At 45.3% G+C, this 17,093-nt stretch overlaps 2 protein-coding genes across 2 annotated transcripts in view; one reads left to right on the forward strand and one right to left on the reverse strand.

The window, feature by feature from the left end:
- Nucleotides 1-546: 546 nt before the first annotated feature.
- Nucleotides 547-3,518, reverse strand: LOC123632096. The gene is made up of 4 exons (XM_045542216.1): nucleotides 3,350-3,518; nucleotides 2,852-3,271; nucleotides 1,817-2,202; nucleotides 547-852 (listed from the first exon to the last, which is right to left on the reverse strand). Exons 1-3 carry the CDS (start codon nucleotides 3,516-3,518, stop codon nucleotides 1,853-1,855), a joined length of 939 nt encoding a protein of 312 aa, XP_045398172.1. The 3' UTR covers nucleotides 547-852; nucleotides 1,817-1,852.
- Nucleotides 3,519-3,545: 27 nt separating this feature from the next.
- The window catches only part of LRRC1 (leucine rich repeat containing 1), a 131,756-nt gene continuing 118,208 nt past the window's right edge, over nucleotides 3,546-17,093 (forward strand). The window contains exon 1 of the mRNA XM_045543763.1: nucleotides 3,546-3,988. Coding sequence (XP_045399719.1) covers nucleotides 3,830-3,988 — 159 coding nt within the window. The 5' untranslated portion in view covers nucleotides 3,546-3,829. The remainder of the gene's footprint in view (nucleotides 3,989-17,093) is intronic.

Raw genomic sequence — 17,093 nt, forward strand, 5'->3', positions numbered from 1 at the left:
CAATCCTTGTATGGACATATGTTTTCATTTTTCTTGTGCAAATAAATATCAAGGGGTAGAATGTCTAGATTATGAGGGTAGGCATATGCTTACAAGAAACTTCCAAATTGTTATACAAAGTGGTTTTACCATTTTACATTCCCACCAGCAATGCATGAGTTCCAATTGCTCCAAATCTTTAGTGATACTTGAGATTGTCTTTATTTTATTTTTTAAAAAAGTCATTCTAGTGCATAGGTGATGATATCTCACTTTAAAATTCACATGCCCAAACCTCTGAATTCCCATCCTGCCTCTATCTTACAAGCTACCACTTTGTTTTCATTTAAAAAGAATTAATGATAATATCATGCACAAAAAATTAATGATAAAACCAAAACAAACCATTACTTGAGTGTTTATCATTCTTCTAACCTTAGAGTGTAAGCTTCACGAGGGTAAGATCTATCTTGTTCTTTGCCGTATTCTAGTACCTAGCACAATGCCTGGTGCATAGTATGTACATTTATTAGTTATCTGTTGCTGTGTAATGAATTATTCCAGATCTTAGCAGCTTAAAGCAACAAACATTTATTGTCTCACACAGTTTTTGAGGGTCAAAACCGGGAAGCAGTTTAGCTGAGTGGTCCTGGGTCTGGGTTTATCATGAGGTTTCAGTCAAGCTGTTACTGCAGTCATTTGAAGGCTTGACTGGGGCTGGGGAATTGGCTTGCAAGATGGCTCACTTACATGACTCTTATCAAGAAACCTCAGTTCTTTGCTAGCTGTTGTCAGCAGTCCCCAATTCTTTACCATGTGGACCTCTCAATTGGGCTGCTCAACATGGCAGCTGGCTTCCCCAAAGTGAGTGATCTAAGAGAGAAAAAGACATAAGTTGGTTACACACACCAACCAGGAGATGCAGAATGTTGGGGGCCATCCTGAAGGCTAGCTAAAATAATGAATATTTATTGATTAAACTGATATGTGTCTGATACTCTGTTGAGCATTTTACATGTATCATCTCACTTAATACTGATAACAATACCATGAACCATTGTCCTCATTTGAGAGATGATAAAACTGAAGCTTACAAAAATTAAGTCCAATTCTACAAAGCTATTAGGTGTTACAGTCAGAGTTCAAACACAGATTTCTTTAGTGACAAAGGTTATGAAAAAATGGGTCATAGTAAAAACGAATAAAAGAATTACATTAATCCAAGGAGAAAATGATTTAGGTGATCTTTAAAATTTTGTTTATGTTGAGTCAAACTCATTTGTATATGGGGAAAAAAACTAGAAATTACATCAAATGGGAAACTCTAAAATTCTTCAGGTGAATAAAAAGTTAATTGGCTCCCTATTCCATAATTGAGAAGGTGTTGGTTTCATTTTTTTCTCTCTTACTATAGATTCAAATTCTTGTCAGATTCTTGGAAACAAGGAAAGTCAAGAATTCTGCCACTAACTACGCACACAGTTAATTCAACAAAAATCTGTTGATCATTTAGTGTGCATATGGCGCTGTGGTAGTTTCTCAGATCTAGAAGGCAAGTGAGACAGTACCTGTTATTCAAGAGGCCACAATCTTTGGGGCTAACGTGATACAAAAATAAATAACACAGAGAAGCTTAAGCACCGTGGAAAGGCACACAAGGAATGCTTATTGAGGTTTGAATTTTTAAAAGACCAATCCTTAAAACACATTTGGTGTTTCTGAGGATAACCTAATGTGATAATGTCTGGAAATCAACATGAAATCAAGGGAGTCAGCCTTCTTCACTTTAATTTTTTGAAAGCAGTTGGAAAACTTACAAAGAGGGTGACTTGCTCACCTTTCCACAAGTCTCTCAGTCAGGAACCACAGTCTCCTACAAAGGGTGGCAGAAAATGAGCTTTATACATGTTTCTGGAATGCAAGAATGAAGGAAGAGGGGTGGAAGTTCAAGGTCTAGGTAGCCTTCCATGGGAATGTAGGAATCACATCGGGACAAACAAAAGAGAGGGCAGAGTGGGTAGGGCAACAGGAGTTTAAAGATTGACTGGAATGAAACAGTTAAGGTGATAATACTGGCATAGAAAGGAAAGTGGGATCCCTCCTTACCGACAGGGAAGAAAGAAGCCCTCCTGGTGGAGGTGAAATGACGAAGTATCCTCCTCCCCATTTCACCCTGGGAAACTGTCCTGTGATAGTTGTAAATGACGGGAGAGTCTAAGGAGCCTACAGACAGAGAGTATGTGCAAAAACTAGTTTCAGACCAAACTTTTCCTTGGCCACTGCGCACGCTCAGGTTTGCTGCAAAAAAATGAAAACTCCGTGGATCCAGATTTTAGCTATGGCAGCTCAGGGGCGGGTGTGAGTGCGGAAGAGCCGGCGGCGTGGTGTCGTGGCAGAGGCCACAGGTGGAACCTGCAGTTTGAGTATACTTGACCAGGAGGGTGTGGGACGAAGGGGCAGCCGGGTGTGGAGTCAAGGGAAATCCAGAGAAAACAATTCATCCATGTGATTGGCCTTGACCTGATCGGTAACGCTTCGTGAAGGACTGAGTTTGGTTATTCAGAGATGGGGATTGTGGTGCCAACAGTTAAAGACGACAGGCACTTCAGGGTTTCAGCCGAGGTCCAATGGGAATGAGCCGGGGGCGAGGGAATGGTTGTTATCACCCAATAGTGCGCCTCCCGGGTCCTCCCGAGCTACTCCTTCTTGGGCTGTAAGGGACAGGAGTTGCTGCAGAAACGCAGGGGCCGCTGGACGCAGCTCACCTGGCCTCCCCGACCTGGCCCGCTTTCCTCGCTCCTCCCTCCGCACCAGCTCGGGCCTGGAGCCAGGGGCCAACATCTGGCCGGCTGGAACCGGCTCAGAAGCTCACCTTTGCCAGCTCGTTTCTGCTCCAGGGCTTCTGGCCGGGAGCATCCCCATCTATGAGAATGTCTCAAACTCAGACTCCAGTGCTTCTGGCGGTGTGGGGAGGGACCCTGCCTGTGTACACAAGCGGCGATCGCTGAAGACGTGCTCCCAGGTGGCGGCGCCTGCAGGCGGAGCCCGAGCGCCGGCGGCCGCGGCGGGGGCCGGGGCGGCCGCTCCCACCTCTGGGGCTGCCGTGGGCGGCGAGCACAGGAGCGGCCGAGAAAGCAGCAGCGAGGGCGGGGAAGCACCTCAAACCCGCACCGAATCCCGTAGCTCCAGGCGCCCACGGAGCGCCAGGTACGCTCGGGGGAGGAACCGCCTGACCCCGGAAGAGAAAGTTTTGGGGCAGGGGAGCCAGGAGAAGACGGCAAGTTAAGCAGAACTAAACATCAAGTTGTTCTCCTCCCCTCAGGCGGCCCATCGCTGCCTCATCTTTGCCCCAAGCCCCTTCAGAGTTCGCCTTCCTCAGGGGGCGCGTCGCTCCCCGCCTCCCAGCCGGAGCAAGTGTGCAGTGCGCGGCCCGCCCGCGGGGCTCCCGACCCTCTGCCGACGCAGGTCGCCGGGAAAACCCGGAGCGGAGCAGCCCCCGGGCCGGGAAACGCCCTCCGCGCGCGCCCACCAGCGCGCATGCTCAGTGAGCGCGGCGGCGGCGGCGAGTAGGAAGCTCCGCGCGGCGGCGGCGGCGGCGGCGGCGGCGGCTGGAGGGTGGGAGGGGACGCGCCGGCAGGCGGGCGGGGGCGCTGGGACGCGGAGGGGGCTCCCGCCCAGGGCTCTCTGGAACGTTTGCCACCGCGGAGCTAGTCGCGAGGAGCGAGCGAGCCTACGAGTCAACAACGAGCCCGGAGCGGGCAGCAGGCGGAGCGGAGCCGCCGGGCAGAGCGGGCTCGGAGCCCGGGTCTCCGCGGCTCGGGACCCGGCTCCGGCGGCGGCGGGGGCGGCGATGTTCCACTGCATCCCCCTGTGGCGGTGCAACCGTCACGTGGAGACCATCGACAAGCGCCACTGCTCGCTGGTCTACGTTCCCGAGGAGATCTACCGCTATGCCCGTAGCCTGGAGGAGCTGCTGCTGGACGCCAACCAGCTCCGTGAGCTGCCCGAGGTGAGCGTCCGGCCTCACCTGCGCGCTGCCCTCTCGGGGGCGCCGCCGGCCCTCGCCCACCCTTCTCGCCCGTCCCCTCCCTCCGGTCGCGTCCCCTCTTCCACCGCCAGGTCCCGGCCAGCCGGCCGGCAGGAACCACCGCTTCCTGCATTCACCTGCTGCTTCCTCCGCTCGTCTCTCCACCTCCATCCTCCCCCCTGTAAAAGTTCTTTTTCATTTTATACAAAGCGACTTGATGTTTTCTAAGTAGTCACTAGAGCTGTGCGATCGGAGAAACGTTCCGGACTATTAAGTAGCCTCGATACGCGTCTGGATACTAACACACCTGGCACTTGTGCCCGGGCAGGTGAGAAGCCAGGTGGCTTGGCTGTTCCCAGCTGGAGGCTTCCGAGCACCAGTTGCGCACCCGGGGCCGTTCCCCTAGCCCGGGGTCCCCTACCACTGGCCGGGGCACGACTGTCCTTTGGTCAAGGCAGGTCCGGGAGGACCTTGTGACCTGGGAAGCGCGCAAGCGAGCCACGGTATCTGGTCATCTCGGGAGGAATGTGTTTCGGGCCTTATCGCGGGTTGTGGGCTCGGGCGGCCGGCCCGGCGTGGCTCCGGGGGCGGCTGCGAGATGGGGGCGCAGGGGGAGGACTGGGCCTGCGGGCTGGTGGCAGGTGCCCAATTGCCCGCCCTCCGCTCGGGCCGTCGCTGCGGGGACCTGTTGCGTGGTGGGAGCCGCGGTGAACGTCAGCAGAGGCTCTGCCCGCGGGGCCAGCCTTGCGGCCGCCTCTCCCGGGTGGCCACACTCTGCCTGCTAAATTCTGTCCTGGCGGTGATGCGTTACCTCTTAAGAACTGTTGACGTGAATTAATCACTCCACTGCGGCCGAACTTGTCCAGCTACGTGTGCTGGTAGTGCTTTAACGGAGGGGTCGGGGGACTGCGAACTTTTAACCTTCGAGCTTGCCTCGGGAGTTTAGCTTGAGTAACCCTTAAAGGAGGAAGGTATCCCGGACCCAGGTGTGTGCAGGAAGTCAGTGCAATAATCCAAAGGTGTGCAGGAAGTAGGGAGACTGCTGGGAATCGGTAGAGGACCTGAAGGCCTGAGCGTCGGAACTCAGATATCTTGCTTGTCCTTTAGTTAACACCAGCCAAGTCATTGTCACAGAGACATTAGTCAAATCTTCTGGATTGCTAGAATGACCTGATCCTTCTTCAGTGCTGACAGAGTGTTTTAAAAATCAGAACTGTGTGTTTTTCTCAATATTTCAAGCGTTGTTATTCTTCTTGGATTAACTTTCCTTCCTTGGTGTGGAATGATTGGATGGTTTGCTCTGTGTAATCGGGGAGATTATTATCACTAGGATCTTTGCAAAGCCCCCCAGGCTTTATTTAGCTTAGTAGCAGAAAAGCCATCCAGTTCTCTCAGGCTTTTATTACTTTGCAGGCTCTTCAAACACATGATTTTGTCTGGCCTTTAGCTTCTTTAAATTTGTCTTAACAGTTGTAAGCTGTTTGAAATTGTATAATTGTAGGCATTGATATCAGTGGAAATATAGAATGTGTAATGTAATACTTTTCAAGGGCTTCAGAATGAAGTTATTAGAGATTGAGTGAAAAGTTATTTAACTAGAAATGTTTCATTGCTCTTTGTGGTATTTGTATTCTTTTGTAGAACTGGAAGATTTCTTTTGACTGCATTGGCCTTTCACTACCTTCTGCAGAGTTTCTGGGTTTTCCTGTAATGTTGGGGAATTCAATTTGGCATGGGAAATGATGGGTTTTGGAAGTGTCAGGTGTTTCTACTGATCTTAAATGGAAACTTCTCAGAAGCCCAAAATACAGTCTGATGATACTCTGTAAATACAGTAAATAAGCTTTTCAAAGGCTAGTGGTGGTCTTGCTAATGGATAATTATTGCTCTAATAGCTCTTAAATTAGTATTAAAGTTTTTAGGTTGTGTAAAATCTATTTCTCCCTGACTTATGGTGTGTCTAGATGCCGGGGTGTTTACATGCCAGACATGAACAGCCACCTGGAAAGCACAGATATTTGTTTCATTCAGTCTTTCCTTGGGCTATGTGTTGTTTCACATCTGAGATCCGTATAACTCATTACCACTGCTCACTGCTGCCGGGCCCCAAACCCCTTTCTCGTAATCTGCCACAACTCCAGTGGGTCTCTTTTGCTGGCAAACCTCAAAGGTCCTTATTTTGGTGGCCATACTAGCTGTGTGTTATCTCCAGAAGTATGTCTGAAAGCACAGCTGAAGGGGAAGCCTGCACCCTGTATCAGCAAAGATAGACTCTCCGGGCTTCAGGATAATGACAGATACCTTCTGTCCACTGAAAGGCCTGCAACCTCTGCTTTGCACCAACATCCTCATTTTACAAATTGAGATTCAGAATTGAAGTGACCTACTCAGGGCTATCCAGCCAGTTAGATGCGGCTGCTGGTTGCCACGCATTCATTCATTCATTCAGGTGTCAGCCAACTGCAACTGCTTCGGACACTGAGCAGGAATCTGGCCTATTCCATTTCTCGCACCCATCAAACTTTCAGTTATTTAGTCCCTCCTATTTTACTCATGCCATTAAAACTTGGCTTCAAACATTTATTGAGCCTCCATTATTTTCAAGTTTATTTGGAATATAGAGATTCAAGGAGATATGTATGAGTCCTATGAGCTGTTCACAGCTTGTATGGGGCAGATGACTTTAATACTGATGTGGTGAGTGTAGGGTGGAAAGGGCACCACAGTTAGACTGCTCCTCAGCTGTGGACTTGATGGTACTTCCCTAATCTAACTTTTTGCTGAACCTGCAGCACCATTGTCTGTGATGGTTCAACCTTCTGATAGCCTCTCAAGGCTGCTGTTCTGCAGAGAAGGCTTCAGAACCCTCATTGTTAGCTTGGCCCCATCCACCCACTCCTCCCCACTCTCTGCGGTTTGAGCCTTTTGGGATCTGCACTGACAGAGACATTCTCACTTTCTTGAGGTGCTGTGTGTTTTTGCTCACACTTGTGAGCACAGATCCTTACCCCTATGGCACCCAGTAGGTGTTGTTCAATGAAGTTATTTATCCGTTGAATGAATGTTGCTGAGTCTTATAAAATTCCTCTGCTTCTTTCTCTTCCTTCAAGCATATCATTGCTTCGGCATCTATCTATTTCTAATATAATCAGAATATTGAAGTTGGAAGTGACTTCAGAAGTAAAGATCATCCAAGTGGTGAGGTTTTGTCTTGCCTGCCCTGTGGGATCCTTGGCTTTCCCGTGTACTTCCTCAGTGTTTCATGTGCCATCAGTTTTCTCCTCAACGTGCACCAACTCTCAGATACCTCCAAATGTGTGTTTTACTGTGATCTCTCTAGCTCCAATACAGTGCTTCATGTAGTAGGCAGCATATATTGAATGTGCTGAAGCCTTCATGGCTTAAAAAATTTCATCTCGTCACCTCCTCTGAGAGTTTACCTGATCTTTTATTGATTGTCCGATATTATCTCACATACTTGCTCCCTTCCATCATTCTTTCTCATGTCCTGCTTTTTTCCTCCTAGCCTTTAGAACACCTATCAGTACCTAACTCCAGACTGTGTATTTGCTTACTTGCTGCATGAGGGCAGAGGTGTTCCTGGGTGAACCTAGGACAGCATCTGGTACAAAGTGGGCACTCAAATGCTTGTTGTATGAATGAGCCCTTGCGTGTGTCCTCCTGGGTAGACTGCCCCTGTTTCTTAGCCATTGTAATTCCTCTATTGTAATTCCTCTGCCTATGCCCAGACTTTTGTACAGCAGTCTGTTGAAACTAGTGATGACACAAAGACTTCTTTCAGAATCCAGTGGCCTTGTCTTGCCAGCCTTTGTTCTCCATCTCCTCTGTGCTGGACACCTTTGACCGCCTTATCTTTGGAAGAATTTTTATGCTCTGTAAACATGTTTTCTATGAATATGACTTCAAGCCCAACATCTCCAGCTGTGATCTGTTAAGGGGATAGCCATTCCCACTTGGAGTAAGTCCCTTTTGCCTTAAACCAACCATGTTTCAATTTAGGTCTTGTCTTCCACACTGGCTTCTCTTCCCCACAGTTCCATTTCTAGGGGGACAAGACACATTCTTTCTGTCTCAAAGGACCCTGGACCTGCCTTTGATCCTTCCTTCTCCTCTGCATCCATCTTGTCACCAAGTCCTGTCATTTCTTCCTTCATAGTGCCATCTTTCTTCTCTTAGTCTCTCACTCTCACCTGGTTGTTTTCTTGTGGATTCATATTGTCTGTTGCTGGTCGTCTTCTGTGGACACTCTTTAGGGCTTATCTTGAAAAGGCAGAGAGCAGAGGTGCATATTCAGATGTTTCAAAATGCTGCCCTATCACTTAGATATGCTCTTCAAGCCTCAGTTTCTTTAGGTGTTAGAGTAGTACCTACCTTAAAGGCTTATCCTGGGAATTAAAAAAATAATAGGTGTAAAGCACTTACAGTGTCAGCACAGAGTTACAGCTGAGATGTTTAAGATCTTTCTGGATACTGTGGCAAGACCCTTTCATTATAAAACAATGTTTCCTAAACTGGAGTTCGAAGACATTTTCCTGGGAGTTTTTGTAAGTTATTTTTTTAAATCAATTCAATTTTTAATGTTTTTTCAATAATAATTAAAAAAATCACATTCTAAAAATAACATTTAGAAGACCTTATAAGTTGAGTAGTGCTATAAGATTTTAATTGGCTATATTTGAGCACTCCTTTAATTGTCTCTAGGTAATGGAGGGAAGAACAGATAGGGACTTACAGAAATGATGTGTTAAGGTCAGAGGATGGCTGGAAGTTGCATGAACAAAGTGTTCATGGTAATTTGTTAGAGAAAAGTGATGAGTAGCTGAAGGGGTCACAGCCCACGGTGCTGTAGGCATGTAGAATGCGAATTCAAGCAACCCGCCCTGTGGTAGTGTTGTATTTAATACTTTGTGAACTGCCATGCAGTTTCTGCAAAATTGCATCATCATTGTCTGTCATGTTAAATGAATGTTGGGTTCTCGTTTATTGATTTTTATCAGATTTTAAAATTGTTTCGTAGTTTTATAAGAGCTAAGGCATTGGGAGGACATAACCTTGTTTTATGTTTAGACATAATTAACATTATAATAAACATAATTTAAGTCAATCCTTAGGGGAAAGGGAGGGTCCAAGGTAGTATTGTCTCTTTATGGTGCCGATTTGCACATTTTTCAAGTTAGGGAAACAATTCTCATATCTCAGATATCCTGTTATTACATAGTTTAGCACTTAATTTCTTTCTGATTATTTTCTGTGTTGGTCCTCTCCCCACCCCAATACCTTACCTCCCCCCCTCCCAACTTAAAAGTGAGAAAACTGAGACATAGAGAGGTTGTAATTGGCCCCAGGTTAGTGGAGATTAGAGTCTGATTAAGAAACATTTCATGAGTATCTGTGACATTTTAATAATAATTATAATGGGTTGGTGGGGATTAGAGTCCCTAATTAAGAAACGTTTAGTGAGTATCCCTGACATATTAATAATAATTATATTAGCTACCACTTATCAAGATTTTATTGAGTTTCAAACATTGTATTAAGTGCTTATGTAAATCATTTCTCTTAAACTGATTAACAGCCCCTTTTAGCCTTAATAATTTCAGCTTTGCAGATGTAGAAACTGAGACTTAAACAATTTCAGAGGCCTAAGAGACTTAGTGGAGTTTAGTTCTGGAGTGAGCATTAGATTCCCGGCCTATAGGAGAATTACCCCATGTGTTATACGACCGCCTGGGAACCAGGAGACCTGGTGGTGGGAGGATACTTAGGAGAGAGGCTCTGCAGATGCTGTGACAGCCTGGAGGAGGCTCATAACTCTCTGGGGAGTCAAGGCAAGGCTTTATAGGTGGTGACATTCAAACTAGACCTGGAAGGAGGGAAAAAGCATCTTGTTGTTGTCTAAACCAGTTATTTCCAGGTTACAAGAGATTGAGGGGTGCCTGAGTGGTAGGGAGCTGCTAGAGAGGGGCTCCACACAGGGTTCTTGTCAGTTTTGCTAAGATGAACTCTGTCCTGTAGACAGAGGAGGCTCATGGAAGGCATCTAAGCAAGGTGCAGTACAGCTAGATCTTTGTTTTTAGGAAGATAATTCTGGGGCAGAGGAGAGAATAGAGTTGGGGAGACCAGTCAGGAGCCTGTTGCAGTGGTCTAGGCCAGAGGAAATGAGAGAGTGCCTGTGGGATGAGCTGGGAGATGGCTTCATCGGAGGTTTTAACTCTGCGAGTGTCCTGCCTTCCTGCCCAGTGCTCTTTCTACTATGCCACCATCTGTGTTGTGCTGACCCCTCCCAGGCGTCTCATAAATACCTGTGGGACATCAAGAACAAAGCATTTTACTCCTTTTTGTGGACATATTTTCCATGATTGCAGGGTGTCCTTATGTTCAGCTTGTAAATTGCTCACTAAAACATGGCAAGTTTTGTATGTAGGCATTGGCTTGGGAAGAAAATGAACAGCCAGATGCGTTTTGGCTGGGAAGAACGTGTTTATTTTTGGTTTTGTTCAGATACTGTGGTCATTGAGTTTGTAAAAATGTACCCACAGTGACGCTGGTAACAATGTGGGGTCTATTTTTATGAGTAATATGAATGCATACTTATGTGTATTCTGTACCCATGAACTTTAGTTTCATGAAACTCTGCTGATGTTTTACAAGGCAGATACTTGGAGAATATTTGCTATTCTAAAGGAACTAGGACGTACACTCGTTGCTGACATGTCTTTTTAAAAAGTAGCTCAAGTCTTTGAAAAAGAGTAAAATCATTGACTTAATGAGACTTTTCTAGAGTTGACAAAGATTCAAGCATGCTGTCAGTGTGGTAAAATAGCAAAGTGAGCCGGCTTCTGCAGCCTCCACTGCCCTCTTCCCAGGGCTTCCAGTGGGAAGGGAGTGCCTTGACTCCACCTCACAGCTTTCCAGTGCATTTTCCTGCCTGCCAGGATTAGTATCTTCTGTACTGTGGTAAGTAGTACTTAGGATTTCCTTAAAATGGACCCTTTTCCACAGACTTGAGATTTTAGGGGTAGGCCGTTGCTGTTGTTTACACAAGAGTATCAAATACTGTAAACATTTCTTTGCAATGAGGGCAGATCCCAAACATGGTCTTGCTGTGCCATGGAACAGAGGTGTTGCATTCTTTTGGGTGAGGACCCAGTGAGTGCTGCAGGCTTCTCACTGTGCTCACCGAGGTCTAGGGAAAGTTTGCTTATTTTAGGACTCTACCCAGAATGCAGGGTTATGAATGTTTGTCCTCTACTTCATAAGATAGTTATGAGGGGTGATGAGATCATGGGCCAGATCTTGGTAAATGCATAGGAGAAACTTCTGAATGTCTATTAACTTTCTCTTGGGTATTATTTAGTGGACAGCAATGGTAATTTACTATTGCATGTGGTATTTTAGAAGATCTAATGTGTGTGTGTGTGTGTGTGTAGCGTAAAATACCTTGGACTCCTAGAAGTAAGATGTAATATTTAGAAATTTTTTCCCTCATCATTTTTTTTTGACAAGTTTCCTTATCTGGACTATAACTTCTAGATTCCAAGGAATTTGACTTAGTTGGAAGAAATTTGGTATTTTTGTTTTCAAAAAGCCCAGGAATGGATTTATCATGTAGTGGAAGGAGGTGTTACATCTAATTACAGTGTGTCCTAGACTGAGTCCTTGGTCGTGTGGCCAGGTAGAGAGGACTTTGTTCACCCTGACCACTGTAATCACCTTTCTTTCCGCAGTCCACACCTGTGTTTTTGAAAAGGATAATCAAGAGGTGTTGTCAGCTGGCTTATGGTGGGAACTGGAAGCTTGACTCAGGAAAGCAGTCTTGAGGGCCAGAAAGTGGTTTCTAGACCTCTCAGGATGTGACGTGGGCTCTGACTGCTTGACTTGGTCTGGAAGATGCTGAATAAATGCCTTTGAGGCTCATGCTATATTAGTGCAACTGGTCTGACCTTGGGTGGTGGTGTCGCCCTGTTTTTATCTGATTACAGGAGTAATATGAGTAGTTGGATGCTTAAAATAATTCAAAGAACAAAAAAGAAAAGATGATTCCATTGATTCCCTTGAAGTGATACCAGCCATTAACAATTTTATTTTATGCAGACATTTTTTATCTTATTTTTTAATTGACAAATGTATATCTATGGGAATACAGTATGATGTTTTGATACATGTGTGCATTGTGGAATGATCAAATCAGGCGAATTAATATATCTCACCTCACATATTTATCATTTCTTTGTGGTGAGGACATTTAAAATTCACTTTTTTAAAAAGAATATTCTTATGGACTTTTTTCACTTCAGACATGGGCATATATTGTAAAGCAGAACGAAGACTCCTATTATATAAATTGCTTTGCTGCTTGCTTTTTTTACTTAACACTGTTCCTTATCAGTATGTATAGAAGTATAGAGGTATTATAGCATTGATACTAGTGCTGTAGTATTCCATTGTATTGGATACACCACTATCATTTATTTAAACATTTATTGCTGAATGTTTAAACAGTTTCTAATTCTTTGCAGTGATGAGCCATGCTGGATTAAGTGTTCTTGTACAAATTGCTTTGTATACCTGTGCAAATGTTTCCTTAAGATAACTTCCAAGAAGCCTAATTGCTGCATGAAAGGGTTTGTGCTTTACAAAATATTGTTAGATTGTCAGAGTGTGTGTGTGTGTGTGTGTGTGTGTATGTGTTGTAATCAGAGTTGGATGGAGGCCTAGAGAGTGTAGAAATCTAGTTGTTTTATCACTAAGGAAACTAAAGTCTGGGGGGATAAAGTGATGTGTCAAGAAAGTATGGAGAAAAGGGTTGCACATCTCCAACTCCTGACTCCAAGTCCTGTGATCCTTGTGGGGGCTGGAAGAATAGGCCTACAGGCTGACTTTGTCATCTCTCCGCCTTTTATTCTTGCCTGCAGTTTTTTTCCCCCATAGGTCGAGAAAAGCCCTCAGGTAAGCTTTAGCCAGTTGATCAGATATTTGTGCCAGGTCTTTGGAAGACTAACATCTAATTCTTGCCTTCGAGTAGTCTACAGTCTTTAGTTGGGGAGAGAAGTTTAGCGTCCTGGAAGTCCTAGTGCCATTAAGTGCCACACGGATGTGCAAACCATGCTGGAGGAGGCTTGTTGCATTTGAGGTGTAGGAAAGCAGGACTCTGGCTTTCACTGCAGCTGGGCCCAGGTGGGCTGGGGAGGGAGGATGGCATCGCAGACAGCGAGCTTTTCTGAGGTGACATGATGCTATGTTATGGAGCATAGACAGCCACTCTGGGTTGACTTGGTTCTCTTTTTGGAGCAGGAGTGCAAGATGTTTGGAAATACAGAGATTAGGCATTAGCTTGATGTGATGACTGTGTGGGTCAGCCCCTCCCCCTCCCTTCTACTGAAGTCCTGTTCAGGCCCAAATCTCTTACAGGAGGAGAAAGTATGCATAGTGGTTAGGAGACTGTCCCCTTAGAGGCCTTCACTGTGCCTTAATTTGCTTATCTGTAAGAAGAAGGTAGTGATAGTCCCTACCTCATGGAGTTTTATGAAGATTAAATGTGTTAATGTGTATGCAATGTTGAGAACAGTGTCTGGCAGATAGAAAGTACCCAGTATAGGTTGGTAATTGTTGTTACCAATATTGACTATTTTGCTGTAGAGGCCCAAACTCTTTCATTCTTGCCACCTTCAAATCCTTTCCAAATAAATGTTTGGTCAGAGTGATCTTTCTAAGACATAAGTGTGAGGGGTGATTGCCTGCTGCAGGGGCCTCCCCACACCTGCAGGATAAATTCGGCAAAACTCTTGTTCTCTGCCTTCCTCTTCTATCTCATCTCCCTTTGAACCTTGTATTTCAGTGGCAGTTAGCTGCCCTTAGTTACTGGCCAGGTATCCTTTTATGCTTCTCTGTCTTTGTTTTCATCACTGCATTTACATTTACGGTGATGTCCTCTTCCCGTTTGTCTGGTTCCCTGCTCTTTGTCCCATTGGGCAGAGCTCAGGAGATTGCATTCCTCCAGGAAGCCGGTACATCTCTCCACTGTGGTCTCTGGGGACACCTCCGACATTACTGTTGTCTCTTTGTAATATCTCTGTCCTCCATCAGAGGGCATTCCTCAAAGCTACGCACCTTTTCTTTGCCTTCCTGCTGCCTGATAGGGTGGTCAGCACAGAGCAGACATTGAATGCGTATTTAAATGGCATGCTTGGGGACATTTTCAGCACTTTTGGCGAGTGGATTTAGAATTGGGTTTGGACCACACCTATGAGTGAGGGCTTGCAGACTACACCAAGAAGAGCTGAGCTCTCTGCAGTCCTTGTGTGTGTAGGTGGCATCATGAGGGAGTAAAAATAGCACTGGCCTGGGTGTCAGTCCTGGGTTCTTGTCCTGGCCCTGTCCAACACTAGCATTGTGACCTTGGGCAGATCACATACTTTCTTATGTTTCCTTATCTCAGTGAAGAAGGGTGGGTATGAGTGATGTCTAGGTCCCTTTGTGCGGACCTTCTCTGATACTAACTTTATGACTTGATATGTCCCAGCGTGAACCTTAGAGTGTTGCCACAGTTGTGCACATGCTCTGTGAGGTTGCTTAGTGAGGTTTAGTAGAACCACAAGTCTAGGCTTAACCATTATAATCAAGGATTTGATAATAAGGAGAAGCTGTTCCAAACACTTACCCTCCTGTGGTCAGTTGTTGATTCCCAGAACCAATTAAGAAAAAAAAAAATCAGCAGATTTTCCTTGGTTAAAACACATGCACACCCCACCCACCCACCCACCCGATAACCTTTGAATACTAAATTGTTTCCTTCTGTGTCAGTTGCATTTTCCCAGCTTTTAGAAATGAGGTGAAATGGGCAATTTGGCTGGGACTTTTTGTGTCTTTATTAAACGAACTCAGGCAATTCAAAGATGGTTGTTTGAGACTTCCCTTTGAGTTGAGTACCCGAGAGATTGTATTTTGGGTAGCACTGGGGACTGACCATTAAGAATCTCTATGGGTCAGTGTCAGACTGAGGTGGCTTCGGGTATGTTAGGATCAAATGCTGCAGCTCTCTACTCTCCTGCTGAATAGCTGGCTTCTCTGATGGGACATTGGTTTCAGGCTTCGGAGGCATCTCAGTTCAGGAATGGGAATTTAGGGATGGGACAGGTCTCTGCTGGATCCTGGCAGGCCCTCCCTCCTCCTTCCCTCATTCATGCCACATATTTATTGAGTGCTGGCTGTGCCTCAGGCTTTGTTCTGTCTAGCAAGGCAGATATCATCTCTGTCCTTAATAGAGCTTCCATTCTGTGTTAGGGAGATAGCTGGTAAATGGGTAAGAAAATACGAATTTCACATAATGGTAAAAGCTATAAAGAAAACAAAACAGGGAAATGCTGTAGAGAGTGATGCAAGTGAAAGTTTCTATTTTAAGTCTGAGAAGTCCTCTCCAAGGAGGTGACATTTGCAGTGATGCAAGTGAGGCAGCCGCGTGAATATGGCAGAGGTTCCTGCAAAGGCTTTGTTGTGAGCTCCAGGAGTTTGTGGGCAGAAGGAAGGCCATTCTAACTGGGGTAAGGTGATATCTCATTGTTGTTTTAGTTTGCATTTCCCTGATGATTAGTGATGTTGAGCATTTTTTCATAGGTTTATTGGCCATTTGTCTTTTTTCTTTTGAGAAGCTTCTGTGTGCACAGAGGGAAGTAAAACTTAGTGGAAATCAACCAGCAGGGAGGAGGGGAGGGGCAAAAACCTACCTAACTGTGAACACTATTTGGGTGGCAGGCACACTTTTAGCCGGGACTCAAGCATTACAAAAGTGATCCTTGTAACCTAAAACATTTATACCTCCTTAGTATTTTGAAATTAAAAAAATTTTTTTTTGACAGAATTGGACAGTATAGCAATTAATCACAAGCCAAAGCAATATGAATAAAAATATAGTTTGACACTGTGGTCCCCAACCCTCCCGGGCCATGGCCTGGTACTGGTCTGTGGCCTATTAGGAACTGAGCCACACAGCAGGAGGTGAGTGGCAGGGCAGGCGGGTGAGCAAGTGAAGCTTCATCTGTATTTACAGCTGCTCCCATCACTCACATCACCACCTGAGCTCTGCACACCCCTCAGTCTGTGGAAAGATTCTCTTCCATAAAACCGGTCCCTGGTGCCATAAAGGTTGGGGGACCGCTAGTCTAACACACTGATTTACGACTTTGGAAGGCAGCTGTGCCTACCACTATACCACCAATGCAATTTATTAAGAATTTGAAAAAAAAAAAATTCTCATTGAGTGACATGATCAGGCTCAAATAAAGGTCTAACGGGTACAAAATTTTTAGGCACATGTATTAGTTTCTTGGTCTGTTTTATAGGCCTATATGTGCATACAAAGTATTGGTTTTGAAGCTAAAAATAAAGAATGAAATTTATATCTTTAATCTTAAAAAAAAAGGCCAGTGTGGCTGGAGCACTCAGCATGGCAGTAGGGGCAGTAGGAAATCCAGGTGAGGAAATTGGTGAGGCCTGGAACCCTGGTGAGGAGTTTGGATGGATTTTCGTTAGTTGAAGTAAGGCAGATCATAAGCCCTTGAGATATCTGGTTTATGTTAGAGCGTTCACTCTACCTGCTGGTTAGAGATTAGACTTTAGGGAGGAAGAGAAGCAGGGAGACCAGGAGAGGGGCTTTTATTGAAAGATTCCGGGCAAGAGCTGATGGTGGCTTGTACTAGGGTGGTAGCAGTAAGTAGTGAGATGTAGCATGGGAATAAAATAGAGAGTACCTGCAGGATGTCGATTTTTGGTTTTATTAACTGGACGGGATGGCAGAACCATTTACTGATTTAGGGAGAATTGGAAAATGTGGAAGTTTTTATGAGATCTAGAATATAGGAGAGGAATCCTGGATGATGAGAATTATAATAATTATGGTCAACATTTTATGAGCAATTTGCCTCAGTCCTGAACACTTCCCATGAATAACTCATTTAATCCTCACCACCATACCCTTATTTTACATAAATAGCTTTATTTTACAGATGAGGACACTGGGACCCAGAGAGGTTGAATAGCTTGCCAAGGCCACACAGCTACTAAGTAGCAG

This window comes from Lemur catta, chromosome 2 (assembly GCF_020740605.2).
Source record: "Lemur catta isolate mLemCat1 chromosome 2, mLemCat1.pri, whole genome shotgun sequence".
Lineage (NCBI taxonomy): Eukaryota > Metazoa > Chordata > Mammalia > Primates > Lemuridae > Lemur > Lemur catta.